Consider the following 16,880-nt stretch of genomic DNA (forward strand, 5'->3'; position numbering starts at 1 on the left):
GAGCTATTTTTTGTGTACTTCGACTAGGGAATAGTCCAACTTCGATTCGAGAAAAAAATTCAAAATTCTAAGGTTGAATTTTTTTTGAAGTACTGTCTCTTTAAAACTTTGACCATTCACCACCTACAAGCTGCCGAAGTGCTGTTTTAGCTTATGGGAGACCTCCTAGTACCTGTATGGAGACAATTGGGGGAGTTTGGGAGATCGAAGGTCAAAGTTAAAAAAAAAACTGAATCAAAGTACGATTCAAAGTAGGCAGAAAACGGCCCACTTCGACCTCCATTCAGTTGGTCTTTTTGAATTCGAAGTTCTAAGTTTTTTTTTTAACTTCGACCTTTGATATATATGCCCGCTAGTTTCCACATGCCAGCAGCTGCCTAGGGGCCCCTGGGCGATCCTACCATAAAGGAAACTCCTTCCCCCACTTTGCGTGTAACCTAGGGGCTGGGGAACGTAGGGTCGAGAGGAATGCGCGCTTCCCTACTTTAATCCATAAAATTTAGATTGTACTTTGTAACATTTAAAAAAGTTAAATTGCAGCAGGCTTTAGACAAACTATACATTTAAATGTATATAGGAAAGGACTAGATGCAGTTTTGGATTTAACATAACATGGAATTCAAGATCAACCTAGATGTCTACACCCAGTTTTCACACCATCCCCGGGTACCTTGCTGAAAAGGCTTTTATTTTGCTCCATGTCTAGTATTTGGGGGCAGTAGGTATGACCTTGAAGCATAATAGTTCTATCAAGGGAAGCAAGGATCTGGCTTGGTTTGACCATTGGCCCAAGAGTTAGAGAAGATCCAGTGTAGGAGTACACATTTCCTGGGTAGATCTGGGTGCAAAATACTCATTGAGACCTTTTGGGCAAGGTAATCCACTATACCTAATAAATATATCTTGGTCATAAGTAACTTTGCCAAGGATATTTTATGCACACCAATGTTTTTGCCGAAAAAGATTGGCATTTCTAAATGATGGCGTTTGAGACTAGGTGGAGTCAAGGCTATCAATAATGCTTTCTTGTTTTGTTTCTAAGGTGCATTTGCTTCTTAGAAAATTTCCAGGCCAAATGTACCATCCAGACTAGGGAAGAAGCTAAGCAACTTGCATAAACATAGCCGGAATGAGTCAAGATTACCCATGTGTAATTACCCATGTGGAACAACCGCAGGGGAGTTATACGGACACTTGGAACCGGTCCGTTTTTAAGACCATAATCACAGGCTTTTCCAGTTACTTCATGCCAGTTATCTATTTACAGAACACTATCAGGTTGCGTAGGCTACATTGAATGGGGATTTAATCATTGAAAGCATGAGTGAGTATAGTCTTAGTGAATTTGTCTGGGGGAAGTGCCCCAAATGGAAAGTTCCACCTGTGCGTTTTAACTCCTTGAAACCTTGCATGGAAAGTCTGCTTCATCTGGAGGTATGAGAACCAGGGGAGTATTAATTGGGTGTGAGAGTCTAATTTGGTCTCAATAAGGCACCATCTTGCACAGGCCCCCACCATGATATGCATAGCAATTTGAGTCAAGATATGTTGATGGTAGAGGGGTAAATCATGCAATAGAAGCAGCAGCCTTTCGTTAGGATCTTTAATTACATATTATACAATAGCTCGAGAAAGCTTACTTCATTGCTGCATGTACATATAACCTAGATGAAAGTCTAATGGTAAAGAGTGATATTTTAACACCATCTCCTTGTGACAGGCAAGTTTTTTTTTATGAATTTTAAGGATTAGTCTCCATTTGGAAACCAAATGTTTAAGCTTAAACTAATGTGAAGGATGGAATGCAAACCGTTGAAGTAACAAGTTCCGAAATAGCACATCTCACCAAGCCAAAGATTAGTCTTACACAGGAATGCTCAATTGCAGCCATTTCAGTTTGAGATTTAAAGAAATTATTTTAAAGAATACCCTAGTTAAGAATAAATTGGACTGGCTTAACACATTGGTTAAGAGCCAAGTCAATACAAGTACACCTGGTCATTAAAAGATGGGACAAAAACGCACAACAATTTATAGCAACTCTTTTATTAGATTTTTTATGTTGCACCGATAAGACAACTTTACAAATTGAAGTCTGTTAGACCAAAGAACCTGGAAACATTTAACGAGTGCCAATAGTGACCTGCCACACTCTGATCAGGTTGTCTGTGTATCCAGCAAAAAGGGTCTGTGGTAAAACAAAAAAATTATAAGTTAAAGAAATATCTGAACTACATTAATGGGGTTGTTCACCTTTAGTATGATGTAGAGTGATAAGAATTTGCAATTGGTTTTCATTTGTGGTTGGAGTTTAGCTTTTTATTCAGCAGCTCTCCAGTTTGCAATTTTAGCAGTCTGGTTGCTAGGGTCCAAGTTACCTAAGCAACCTGAAAGACTAGACAATAGAAAGACAAGCAATATAAAGTAGCAATACATTTCTAGCCTTAGAGAGTGTTTAGATGGGGCCAGTGACCCCTGTTTGAAAGCTGGAGAGAGTCCGAAAGGAACATCTATAGATAAAATGAAAACCAGTTGTAAAGTTTCTTCAAATTGGCCATTCCAGAACATACTCAAGTGTTAACATAGGTGAACCACCCTTTTAAACAAATCTAAAAGGTCTCTTTAGGTTCGCTCAAAGGGGTAGTTCATTTTTTGGATTAAGATTTACTATGCGATACAGTGAGAGAACATTTCCCCTTAACTTATATATGGTTTGTTTTTTTATCTTCTTGTTCAGCTGTCTAATTTGGTATCTTAAGCAGCTATTTGGTTGCTACCCTCTCAGCCTGGCAGTGGTTTAAATAAAACAGACTATAAAATTCAAATGAGCAACAAAAAAAAAAAAAGACTAACTTACGATGACATTCAAACAATTAAAATGTGAACCAGCCCTAGAACTGTCTGCATGAGAGGCAACTTCTAATACTGGCATGTATACAGTCTTACAAAAAGACCATGTCAGTCATAGCCGCTATGCAAATCACACCCCCAAATAACTAAGTCCCTAAACCAACAACTGTATTTTGTTTAGGAGCCATTTAGGTCATTGTGCCTGATCTTATTCTTTCAGAAACAGCCAGCATGTTGCAATGGAACAGATTTCAGATAAGCTAATGTTTATTCTACTCCATTAACGGAGACTTTTGGTGGGGCTTAGGTGTTCTATTGAAAATTGATGGGTGAAGCTAACACATTTTGCAAAGATTTGCCTAAAGGCATTGGTGTATGGGCAACAAACTGGCAAATTTTTTCCACTCATTAGTTTATGGGCGTCATTTAAAGAAGGAAACTACCGAGGCAGTTTATTGGCAATAGATTAGCCACAATAGTACAAGCTATAACACTATTCTGCAGAATGCTTTACCATATCTGAGTAAACGGCTATAGAAGCTCTATTGGTTTAGCATAGGAGCTACCATATTAGCTTGGTGTAACATCACTTCTTGCTCACTCATGGCTCTGATTACAGCAGTGAGGGGAGGTGGGAGGGGTAGAGTGGAGCAAACTGAGCATGCTCAAGCCCTAGATGTGGAGGTTTAAGTTGAAAGCAGGATGTCTGATACAGAAGCCCATGTGTACACAATAGAAGGAAAGAAATGTCTCTTTTGACAGAGGACTCTGCAGCATTACTTAAGAGGGTTTATTGGTGAATTTATATAGACCTTTCTGATATAAGCTTACTTAATCTTTTAAGAGGCAAAACATTTCACTCATCACTATTGTCAAGTGCAAATATAATATGTACCACTAGGTGATTTAGCAATGCAGGTGTCAGAAAGCAGTTTTACATTTCCATTATGTCATTGGGCTGCTGGGGAGGAAAGTGAGATCTGATTTGCAGTGCAGTAAAGTGTGATTGAGTTATCTGAGCACAAGTATCACCATTGAGTGAGCCTGTGAAACTTATCTAGCACCATGTCCAATTTAAAAAAATAAAAAATTAAGGCTTTTAAAAAATGGATTTTAGCTCATGATTCTGCAGGGTCAGCACTAGGATACCAGGCCCTTGCTACAGATTATAGTAACGGAGAAAATAAAAAAAATTACCTGTCCATCAGCAGACCAAGCCAAAGAAGTACATTGAGGAGGTTCAGCTTTACTGCTGGAACTGATCACTTCCTGCTTAAGCTCATCCACAATAATCTTGCCTTCCAGATCCTGATTAAAATAAAGGTTGCGCATTTTAGGATGCAAAAAAGTCAACTTTTGAGTGAAAGTGAAATAAGGGAAACTCATTTTACAACTTGCTCAGTAACAGCCTCTGAGATTCAGCAGCAAACATCAGCTGGCATTAAGAGAATTCATCACTGCAAGGTTGGCCAACAAGTTAGTAAAGTACATGAAGAGTACATACCCAAATCTTGATGCTGGGTCCAGTGGCGGCACACAGCCAGTAACGATTGGGGCTGAAGCAAAGAGCATTGATAACATCACCGCTGTCAAGTGTATACAGATGTTTCCCCTCGTTCAGGTCCCACAGCATTGCTTGTCCATCCTGGTGAAGTCAGGAAATAAAAATGCTCAGTACAGGTTATACATGCAACCACAAGACTAGTTTTTAAGCAAAAACAAGACTACTGCATGTTTAAAAAAAATGGGAATGGGAGCATTCCTCTACAATGGGGGGAATATAAACCATTTACGATTGGAAAGCACCCGTAAGATTTACATACCTGGAATTAAAGTCTAGCATTAAATCTGATAATTCACTTGGGTTTATAATGCTTTTCAACACATTTTTAAATACTAGATTTAATTTCACTTAGGAATGTGTGAAAGCTCAGACATTACTAATCTATAGGCACTTTAGGACAAGAAATTCCTCTTGCAGTTTCAAATGTTACTTTTGCCAAACTTTCAGTAATGGAGCAGATATTACCTTACATTTCAGCCTAAAGATCCAAGCTTGTATGCATTGCACACATACTATCCCAACAAATGACTAAGTTCTCATCCAACTACGCTATCCAGTTTTAAATTTCCTACCTTGCCTCCAGAAGCACACAGAGATCCATCAGGTGACACCGTGACAGTGTTCAAGTAGCCACTGTGACCAATGTGGTTGGTCTTCAGTTTGCAATTGGCCAGATTCCACACCTGAAATAACAGATTTAAAAATGAATACAGTACTGGAATCCAGGGCTGCAGAGATAATTTCACAGCACCAAAGAGAAAAATACATACATTATACAAGCATGTTAAACTTAAGTGAAGGAGAGAGATACCGGGTTGTGAAGACTCTGTACCACCATAGTGTATTCAAAATCTCACCATAATATGGTATGCTCCACTATGTGCATGTATAGCCAGTCTAAGGATGGTGGGTTCAGAGCAATAATCTTATGTTCCAGGTAGATCAAAGATTATTTCTCCCAATGCCCAGTCAGCCAGACATTAAGCAGCAACTCTGCAGCTAATCCTGCTGTTGATTAGTACCAATAGTGTACTTTATTCATCCATGGCCCATGCATGACCACCTTAAGTCTCAGGTTCTTATTTAATAAAGGGGCAACACTCAATACACCCAAGCACAAGTGTTCAGACATCTTGTTTTACAATACATACAGGCTTTTTTTTTTTTTTTTAAAGTCATTCAATTTTCTTTCAAACTAAGCATCCAAAATACTCACCTTTACCATCTTGTCCCAGCCGCAGGATACTATGATGGGATTACTGCTGTTAGGGGAGAACCTGACACAGGACACCCACTCACTATGAGATTCCTCCTGTAAAAGACAGCTCCATTAGTAACTTGTAACTTGCCTGCCAAAAGAGCTAAGACAGTCTCATTTGGTCCTTTCATAATTGCAGGAGTGTCACCATAAAATGAGTGTCTATATTAGACACTCAGAATACATTGGTTCTAATCACATGGACCAGTAGTATTTAATTCCCAGTTGTACCCTTTGTACATACCTGTACAGTGTATTTACAGACACCCAGTGTGTTCCACAGCTTGATTGTTTTGTCTCGGGATCCAGATACAATTTGACGGTTGTCAGCAGAGAAAGCAACGCTCAGGACATCTTTGGTGTGACCTACAAACCGGCGTGTGGTGGTGCCACTGCAGAAGGATATTTGACACGATGACATAATGACAGTATCCATGCCCCTCAGAACACTCCTTTCTGTGTCACCCTGCAGGGGGAGGGACAGATTCATAGTATCCCTCTAACTAGATAACTAATTCAAACAGTGACATGTCGTATGCTTCCCCTGCAGGGATCTCATGTCCAGACATTAGAGGACTCAAGTGATCAACTCTAAGCTACATAGTGCTATGGACATACTACACTATATCTATATTCCAGTCATCCCTTCTGTATAATAAATAAAGTCAAATGCTGTAGTACGGAGAACATGACTATTTCCAAGCAGCAACCTTAATTACATGAAGTTTTACCTATTTTGCCAGCAATCGGTGATTATATTTACGAGAGGTATTATGGGACAAACATTCTGAAACGCTACCAGTTAATAGTCCTTTTAGAGAGATCGAGGAAAAGGAAAGCTACTTACGTTGTAAGATCCCACAGCCTCAGTGTTCCATCCCAGGAGCCTGAAAGAGCAAACTGTCCATCTGAAGAGATAACCACATCGCTGACAAAGTGAGAGTGACCACGAAGTGCACGTTGAGGGACACCATAGTTTGTTTCATCACGGGTCAGCTTCCACATGATGACAGACTTATCTGTGTAAGAGAAAAACAGCCTAAGTAAACCATTGTGGCTTTAAATCATTACCAATCTCTAAAGCACTGCGTATCTTGACAGCGCTATATAAATAAATGATGATGATCTCAGGCCATTCCTGTTTTTACATTTCCAACAAACTTAAGGGGTTGTTCACCTTCCAACACTTTTTACAGTTTGGTTGGATTCAACAGTTCACAGCAATAAGGCTTTTCTAATTGCTTTCCATTTTCTAAAAAACTTGGAAAAAAAAAAGGCCAAACAAGGCCTGAAATGTAGCCGTTATCCAGCTCTTTGCCATATGTCTCGAATAAAGGCTTTTACTTTAACAAACTGGTGTTCTTAAAATATTCTATAGTATGTGAATGGACGGTGGCCATTAATTGTACTTGCCCTGGGAAATCTTTGAATACAAGGTATAACAGAGCTGATTCTATCAAGTTCACAAGTATTATGTGTGACCATTTTTCTAATAATTAATATACAAGTCAGGTTTCTTATAAAAACAGTACACATTTTTTTAATTGAAGTATATTGGAGATAAGTTTTTCAATAAAGTAAAAATGGGATTTTATTTGTTTGCCTTTACATGACCTTTTAAAGGCAGCTGATAGAATGGATACAATAGTTGCCAATACTCCAGAGATACAGCCAAGAAATGTATCAATGAAATGTTGATCAATTGTAACAGTTCAGAACCTGCACCTGAATTAGGGAGCTGCCAGAGACAAATCTTAAACTTTAAAAAGTTGTTGCACACTTGGGGATGCCAAATGTCAAGCACCCCCAAGCGATTGTGTTGACTTACCTGAAACCCTGGGCCGACGCTCCTATCAGCAGAAAACTGCACTGGTACAGGGTTATTCCAGCGAGCACCACAATGCGATTCTCTTCCGGCTTCTTTCTTCAAATTTCCCAGGGCAGACACATGCTCATTAGAATGAAAAAGCTGACTTTAGTTAAAGTTTGGCTTTTCACTCTATTGCGCAGCTGCACGAAGAAAGGATCCATGGTGCTCGCTGGAATAACCCAAGGAGTTTTCTGCTGATAGGAGCACCAGCCCGGGGTTTCAGGTAAGTAAATATTCACTTGGGGGTAACGAACATTTGGCACCCCAAAGGGGTAAAGACTTTCCTTCTCCTTTAAACTTAAGGTGGCCATAGACGCAAAGATCCTATCTTAAGAATTGATGATTCATGCGATTTTCAGAGAGTCCTGACATTTTTCGTCCGGCGGAGATCAGTCGTTTGGTCGATTGGACAGGTTTGATTGTCCCAACTGATCCCGCCGGAGCCCATTGCGCTCTCATCGTCATCTGATTGTTCGGCCATAGGGCCGAACATTCAGATTACCCCCGATATAGCCATGACTGTTAACGGCATTTAAGGGAAAGATCGGCTCGCTTGGCGATGTCGCCAAACGAGCGGATCTTTGCGTCTATGGCCACCTTTGGAAAAATAAAAATTTAATTGAAAAAAAGCCTTTATTTCTGGGGGAACAAACAGTACTGCTCCCCCCCCCAAAAGTAAACTCTAAGCCAGTGATCCCCAACATATTGCTCAGCAGCCCTTGGTTGTTGCTCCCAGTGGCCTCCAAGCAGGTGCTTCTTTCTGAATTTCTGGCTTAAAGGTTGGCTGCAAGTCCACATAGGGGCTACCAATACCTAATCAAAGCCCTTATTTGGAAGCCCTAGAAACTTTTTGCATGCTTGTGTTGCTCCCAACATATATATTTTTTTTTTATACTGAGGGTGGCTCATGGGTAAAAAAAACCAAAAGGTTGGGGGCCGCTGCTCTACGCCATGCTATTACAGTGAAGCCATACCTTGCCAGTTGTCTCCCACTTTTACGTCTGTGAGCAGGTGAAGGTGTTTTTCCTTTGCACAACCCAAACTGCAAGAAAAGCAAAGACATGAGATGTGCAAAGTAAAAAGACCACAGCTCATACAACTCTATGGTATCAAGGTGGAAGAAATAAAGTTGTAAGTAACAACAACAGCCGCTATACTTAGTCTCAACTTTACTAACGTACATGAACATACAGATCCAGAGCCACCTTTAAGCACATGCACAAAAGTCTCATTTCTAATGACGAGGAGCCATTTTACCTCTGACATTTATCATTTCACAGGAGCACAATAAAGCCAATGATTGAGTTTATGACACATCAGAATGGAAACAAAGCTAGGGAGGCATTTATATTCCTATGACGCCATACATGGAGCCCGGGGTTGTTAAATACATAAAAACTTTTGTTGATCGAGAAGTTAAAGAAGGTGCATCACGGATCATACCTCTGGAGGAGCTGAGAATCATGTCTGGGAACTGTGGGGTAGTCGCAATCTGCGTGACCCAGCCATTATGGCCCTTTAGGGTCCCCCGAAGTGTCATTTGCTCAGTCATGGCTGTGATGAGCCCGAAACCGCCCCACCGGCTAAGGATGGAGACAGATAGTGAACGCAAGGCCTGAAACGACCGAAGAGAGGATGGACTAGGCCTCGCCCGGCCTTTTTATACAGAGAGAGCACGCCTTGCGTCAGGACGCCTTCAACCGGATCGACATCACGAGAAACGTGCCAATCACAACATGGCGGAGCACAGCGAAATCTCGTTCAGTACAGGATGCTAGAACGAATTCCAATTATATATGTGCGCCTGAGCAGTATTGAAAACTCCACCAGCTGCCCAATAAATAAATCGCAGAAACGTTCTAAAACTGTGCCTGCTAATTTATGTGACTGTGTACGTAACTGAGCATCCATTTTTACGTGACCGTATTCTGACGCATACCTCCCAACATTTTGGAAGTAAAAAGAGGGACAAAAATGTTTTTCCTGCATGTAACGCAGCAATTTTTTGACCACACCCCTTTCTGTGGCCACACCCCCTAATTACCATGTTTGATTTACAAAATTTGGCAGGTTATGAAAGTTTGAAAATATTTCTCCTTATCTAAACTGTGTTTTTGTGTCTCAAAATTGTTACAAAGTATTTGCACCCGTTAGCTGTTCTGGGCTCTCTGCTAAAAGCCAATTAAGTGAGAAACTTTGTTTCTTTTTCTGGCTGTTCAGTGCAGAGAAAAGAGGGACTTTCCAGTACAAATGAGGGACTGCGGGTTGAGCTGTCAAAAGAGGGACTGTCCCTCCGAAAAAGGGACAGTTGGGAGGTATGCTGACGCCATGTTGGTTGTAGAATGTCAAATACCGTGTGGTTAACATTCTGATGCCATGTTGGCTGTGGAATGTCAAATACCGTGTGGTTAACTCGTGCGCACTGCAAAGCTCTGCTGCAGAAATAAGTAGTATTTGTGTACACAATAAGCAGCCTATATTTTATAGAGGAAGCACATTAGGGTTTACATTTTTATTAACATATTGAAAGTAAACTGATTCAGTATATGCTCTACAGTATATGTAGAAACTGCCATCAGTCAGTCAGTCAGTCAGTCAGTGTCCCACTGGGTCATTTCACCAGCTGGGCATTCCCTTAGCAGTTGCAGGGTCTGCTTCCTCTATAGACATGTCCCTGACTGCAGAGGTGTCTTTTGCCAATTTGCTCCCCCAGCCCTGCTCAGCACAACACTCACTGCAGTCTGCACCTGGACTAGGGCTAGGGTTGCCACCTGGCCGGTAAAAATGATGGACGATCCCAATGTTATTAATAGGAAAAAAAGATAAATATAAAGGAAGTACGGGGTTTTTTTCAGGAAAAGGTGGCAACCCTATGTACAGGCCCGGATTTTTGGGAAGGCCATCAAGGCCAGAGCATAGGTAAGGCTGCCACTAGGGTTGCCACCTGCCCGGTATTTTACCGGCCTGGCCGGCAAAATGGCAATGTTATTAATAGGGAAAAACTGGCCTGGCTGGTAAAAATGATGGTTGATATCCCAGGGGCGATCCTGGCCCCTCCACCTCCTGAGACAGCTTGTTATTGCTGCCGCCCCCCTCCCCAGTGCGCTCACCATTTTGAGCCAGAGGGGGTGGGGGGTCCACGAGGGCGGTGGAGAGGGCAAAGACGGTAGCGCAGAGAGCATAATTGCACTCTCTGTGCTAGAAGAGACAAATTTCCGGTTTGAAAACCGGAAATTTGGCTCTTAAAGTACCAGGAGCGGCATTTTTGCCACCCTTGGTACCCAGAGCGGGTCGCTGCCGCCTGAGGCAAGTTGCTTAGCTTGCCTCATTGATCCAAATGTTAGTAATAAATATATATATTTTTTTTTTTTCCAAAAAGGGGGCAACCCTAGGCCTAAGGCAGCAGAATTTTAGGGGGGGGGCATGCTGCCCAATCACACCCACATAGGTTCAGAAACACCGGGGAAGGGCAGGAGATACAAACGGCAGCGTGCCTAGGGGCGCCTGCTATGTAAATCCGGCTGTGCTAATGTAATAACTCCTACACTAAACAAGCAGAATTGTCTTGCTAAAAAAAAATTCTACTCCCAAAAAACATTTTCCCCAACCAAAGGTGCAGGCTAATAGAGCCAGCACTCCGGTTGGCTGGGGGCAGGCCAGGACTGGCAATCTGTGGGTTCTGGCAAATGCCAGAGGGGCTGCTATAAGGTGCCATAGAAAGTGACTATTTAGTGGGCTGGTGGGGGCTGTTCTGGCCTCTGTGTGGGCTGTGTGAAACTGGAAAAAAACTCAGGATCAATTCCGGGATAACACAAAATCTGGGGACGTTAAATAGAGTTCTATTGTATACCGAAATTACCTCATTGCCCATAAAAAGTATATTATTGAATCTAGCTAGGTGTCACCAAAAGTTCATCCTGTGTCCCCAGAATTTATAGATAGTCTACACAAAAACACAATTGTGCTGATATGCACAAACATAAATGCCCTTTTCCCTGTTTATTTTTTTTTTTAGAAAAATACACAGTCTTTCCAAAACCTGACAAGTAGCATTCATAGATGATTTGTTATCATGTAAACATAATTTTCAGTGGATACTTGTTGAACTGCATGAACAATTATATCTTACAGTATTAAAGAGGTTGTTCTCCTTTAGGTTAACTTTTAGTATGATGCAGACAGTGACGTTCTGAGACAATTTGCAATTCATCTTAGTTTTTTATGGTTCTTAGCTTTTTGTTTAGAAACGCTCCATTTTTTCAGTGGAATGTCAGCAGCTTTCTCGTTGCTAGAGATTCGTTTAACTTAAATGTATGGAGTCCCATGATTGCAGATGGAGGCCCTGGTATCTACGATTGATCACCCAATAGGGCAACTGATGATGGGAAGTGTAGGCTCACTGTTAGCTCCTACATCTACTTTTCTGGATAACTTGTTTGCTGCTTTGGCCTCTAGTGGTAGACCATATATCAAAGATATCACACATTTTTTGAAATAAACATTTGAAATTTTACTTGGTACACGACCCTTGGTGTTGACAGCTCTGGATGTATCCAGTTTATTTACCACCATCCCCCATGAATTGGGGGCTGAAGCAGTTCGCTGGGCCCTCTGGAGCCCAAGTTTCATTGATGACCAACTGAAATGAAAACTTCCAAGAAAAAAGGTAATTAAAGGGGTTGTTCACCTTTAAATGAACTTTTAGTATGATGTAGAGAGTTATATTCTGAGACAATTTGCAATTGGTTTTCATTTTTCATTATTTGTGGCTTTTGAGTTATTTAGCTTTTTATTCAACAGCTCTCCAGTTTGCAATTTCAGCAATCTGGTTGCTGGGGTCCAAATTACCCTAGTAACCATGCATTGATTTGAATAATAGACTGGAATATAATTAGGGGAGCGACTGAATAGCAATGTGAGTAATAAAATGTAGCAATAACAATAAATTTGTAGCCTTACAGGGCATTTGTTATTAGATGGGGTCAACAACCCCCATTTGAAAGCTGGAAAGCGTCAGAAGAAAAAGGCAAATAATTAAGAAGCTATACAAAATAAATAATGCAGACCGATTTAAAAGTTGCTTAGAATCGACCATTCTATAACACATTAAAAGTTAATTTAAAGGTGAACCACCCCTTTAATATGTAGAACGCCAAAGAATGGCAATTGGATCCAACGTTGCCCCAGTGTACGAAAATACAACCCATTACAGAAGAGGTGATATTCGCCAATATTAATATTAATATTTATACCAGGAACAAGGAGGTTACAAATGTCTGTACTGAACAAGGGTTTGCATGAAATAGTAGAAGTTTTTTCATTTGCTCAAACTTAAAATGTATTATGCAGAATTGTGTGACAGGCACGTAGTCTATCAAAAAGCAGTTCCTGATAAATAAAATACTTTTTAAAAAAATCCTTCACAGACTTGATACAAGTGAAGTATGGGCGAAAGCCTCAATTCCTATTGACCCCAGAAAGGATCATCTTCATATGGAAGAAAGAGATGCATTCAAAATGTTGGAAAGCTGCAAAGAAAATACTCCTGATTATCTAATTAACTCATATCACCAACATTACAAAATACTTGAGGTTGTTCCTACACATACGTTTCAAATATATTTCTGATTTTTAACAGGTGTGTTTATTAGGGATCTCTCTGAGGCATTGAACATGTAAAACTTTTTGTGGACATGGTATTTGAATTAACAACTTTTCACTGTTAAGCTCCCCATAGACGCAACGATTCTTCTTGCCGAATGACCGATTTCATCGAAGTCCGACCAATCCTTCGAAATTATCGTGCGGTTAGTGGGATTCGAACGATCGTGCATCTTACGATTTTTCGGCCGACGTCTGTCAGGAAATTGATCGGCCAGGTCAAAAAATCTTTGTCGGTCCCAGTGCAATCTATCTATGTTTGCAGGGCCAAGCAGGCAGTTCCCCTTTGTTTTTATGGCAAATTGGTCTTTTTAGTTGATGGTCAATTCGCATGATCGTACGATCATTCCGAGAAAATCGTGGTCTCACGATGAGGATCTGATCCTTTAAAAATCTCAACATATATGGCCAGCTTTACACTATGGTCTATTTGTTGGAGTTTTTGCATGCCAGTCCAACGTATGTCTCTGTGTTATTACTCAATGTTATGGAATTGTTATTTTCTTCCAAAGAAGAAAATTGTTTTATACTTACCGCGATTTTCTTTTCCTGGTCATCCCTATGGCAGCTTAATAATAACCTTTAGGTAGAGAGCATAACCAAAGGTTATTATTATGCTGCCAGGGATGACCAGGAGATTATCTAAAATGCATTCAAATTCCATACCTGCAATAAACTGTTTGAATAATACCACACATATTTTTATTTACACTTGAACTGTTTGAACATGCAGAAGAAGGTGAATTCTATGCACAATAGATGTAGAATAACTATATGGGGGATTGAATATTTAAGAGTATTAGGGTACAGCTGTTTCAGCCAATTACCGTAAAACCTCAATTTCAAGTCCCCTGATTTTAAGTTTTCCTGTGTTTTACATTTTTTATTTGTAGTCCCACCAATTTATAATGCATTTCAATGGGTGCATTTCCCTGATTTTAAGGGGCAGATTTACTAAGCTCGAGTGAATTTCGAAGAAATTTTTTGGATACTTCGACCATCGAATAGGATACTACAACTTCGATTTTACTTCGACTTCGATTCGAAGTAAAAATAGTTGGAATATTCGACCATTCGAAATCGAATAGAAATCCTTTGATCGATCACTAAAAATCGTTCGATTCAAACTATAAATCTTTTCGATCGATTTCTATTCGATCGTTCAATCGATCGAATAGGCTAAAAATCCTTCGACTTCAATATTCGAAGCCGAAGGGTTTCAAGTCGAGGGTCGAATTTCGAAGTTTTTTTAACTTTGAAATTCGACCCTTAGTAAATCTTCCCCTATGTAATGTTTTCCGGATTTTACATCAAAATGTTGTCCTGATGTTTCCCAAAAACTGCTTTTTTCCCTCTATGAATGATATTATTGGTTTAAAATACTAACCAGATGCATACTTTGCCATAGTTCTGCCTGTAAATGGTCAATTCCAATTAGTCTGCCCCTTATACAGTCCTGCACCAATCACTTGTTGCTTTAGGTTGTGTATGTGACTGACAGAAACCTTGCACATGCCCCTATAGTGTAACATTGTTGGAGGACAAAAATCATTTATTACAAACCTAAGAGGTAGTGATGGGCAAATTTATTCAGCAGGCGCGAATTTACAGCTAAATTCCATGAATTTGTCGCTGAAATTTGCTGGAGAAAATTCGGCCAGATCAAAGGTTTTTGACGCCGGCAACAATTCTGACGCCAGCAACATTTATACGCAAGTCCATTGACCATTGCGCGTCAAATTGTCGCCGGCATCGATTTTGACGACCGTGAAACGGGACAAATTCACAAATTCATGGATGACTGGTCTCTTTTTTTCAAACTAATCGATCCTGGTCAAAAAACGAAAGTCTTAGAACTATTACAAATCTAAATATATTGAAATGTAAGGTGGCTTTATCAGTTCATGCATATTTTGGATACTTGATACTGCCATTTTTGTTGATAATTCTTTTTACATTAATTAGTAAATCCACTGAGTGAAGTTTGGTTTATTATTGTTTCTTTACTTCATTATTTTATTTACTATGTTAATTATTTTCCTTTGGAATGTGTGCTTTTGAGTATAAATTTATAGATATGTGTTTGTATCTTTGGCATGTTGTACAGCATTGTATATTCTTTTCTTTTGTTATCTTGACATACTCAATCTGCGTAATATATTCTATTGTGTTTATGGAAAACTCAATAAAATTATTGAAAACGAGAGGCAAAAAATCTGTCTTCCAGTTTCATCCAGTAGAGGTCACTAGAGGGCTTCCTAAATAATTTTATTTCAATTGAGAAAATTGCATCTACAGAGGATGTACAGTATGTATGTACAGTATGTAGGTATATTTTTATCTATATAGTGCTACTTTTATACGCAGCACTGTACAGCAGAACAATAAAGATAGAAACAGAAGTACAATAAAGATTAACAGCTTAGAGTCAAAAAGACAAGAGGATGGAGGTCACTGCCTCGGAGACCTTACAATAATAAGTAGGAGGGTAACCTTTCTTATATATTGCTAAGAAGTGTTCTCATACCAGCAAGAGACACATTTATAGTTTGAATGCAAACCACCTCTTTAAATTAAAAATGGGTCTTTGAAAAATCTTTGAAAATCTGCTTTACCTATCTAAAGGATTTGTTGGGGGTTAGTATACTCCAAGTATATTAATAGAAATAGCCCAGCAGTTTTTTTCACCTGTCACATACACACACTATATCATTAGAATGTGTGAAATAACGAGAGTGATTAGATTCTAACAGTCAGAGATGGAGTGGGTTATCAGAAGAGAAGCTTCCTATTTTGGAGGTCTGATTGAATAAAGAAGTGGATTATGGAATGTAGGTGCACCATGAACATATTGTTAACATGTAGCTGGTTTGACTTCTGACATTACATTTTTTCTTGCGGTAAATATAGAACCTCAAAGCAGCCACGGCTAGTGTGGCAAGAAAACACACCAGAAGCTCGATAAAGGCAGCAATCCATTTAGAAACCTGTGGAAACATGGATTCTGTATGAACAATAAATTCATATACAAAATAAATGGCAAATCATATCCAGGAGGAACAACAAGCAAAAGCTATTGTCAGATATATCATATGCTTTTCATGCAACAACTGAGCAGCAATCTTATATTAATTAATTGTTACTTTATAGGTCCAGAATGCTTGGGACCTGGGGTTTTCCGGATAAGGTATCTGTTCATAATTTGGATCATTGCACTTTAAGTCTGCTACAAATCATTTAAACATTACAGGAACCCGATAGGATTGCTTTGCCACCAATATAGATTGATGCAGCTTAGTTACCATTATGTACAAGGTAATGTTTATAATTACAGATGATGGGGAAACAATATTTAAGAAGTGGAATTATTTGCTTAAAATATGGGACTCTTTAAAGCCTTCCTGTAGTTAGGAGCTTTCTAGATAACGTGTCTCCTGATAAGGTATACTTGTGATATACTTTTCAGGTTATTCATGGCTTATGGGAATAATATATATATATATATATATATATATATATATATATATATATATATATATATATATATATATATATATATATATATAGTAGTCCAAGTGGAACGCACACCATAAGAGGTATCCAAAACTGGGTGCCAGTCCTTAGTAAATACAATGTATAGATCTACAAGTATTAAAAAGAATTGGCAAATGCTCAAC

At 39.5% G+C, this 16,880-nt stretch overlaps 1 protein-coding gene across 2 annotated transcripts; it reads right to left on the reverse strand.

The window, feature by feature from the left end:
- Nucleotides 1-2,030: 2,030 nt before the first annotated feature.
- rack1.S (receptor for activated C kinase 1 S homeolog) lies at nt 2,031-9,193 on the reverse strand. Of its 2 annotated transcripts, XM_041574234.1 has the most exons (9): nt 8,986-9,136; nt 8,517-8,584; nt 6,520-6,691; nt 5,917-6,064; nt 5,631-5,726; nt 4,987-5,097; nt 4,355-4,495; nt 4,048-4,158; nt 2,031-2,188 (listed from the first exon to the last, which is right to left on the reverse strand). In XM_041574234.1, exons 3-9 carry the CDS (start codon nt 6,675-6,677, stop codon nt 2,123-2,125), a joined length of 831 nt encoding a protein of 276 aa, XP_041430168.1. In that variant the 5' UTR covers nt 6,678-6,691; nt 8,517-8,584; nt 8,986-9,136; the 3' UTR covers nt 2,031-2,122. The 2 variants fall into 2 exon arrangements, with proteins under 2 accessions (XP_041430168.1, NP_001086465.1); NM_001092996.2 differs by lacking the exon at nt 8,517-8,584 and having other exon boundaries at nt 8,986-9,193.
- Nucleotides 9,194-16,880: the final 7,687 nt, after the last annotated feature.

The sequence above is a fragment of the Xenopus laevis genome, chromosome 8S (genome assembly GCF_017654675.1).
Source record: "Xenopus laevis strain J_2021 chromosome 8S, Xenopus_laevis_v10.1, whole genome shotgun sequence".
Taxonomy (NCBI): domain Eukaryota; kingdom Metazoa; phylum Chordata; class Amphibia; order Anura; family Pipidae; genus Xenopus; species Xenopus laevis.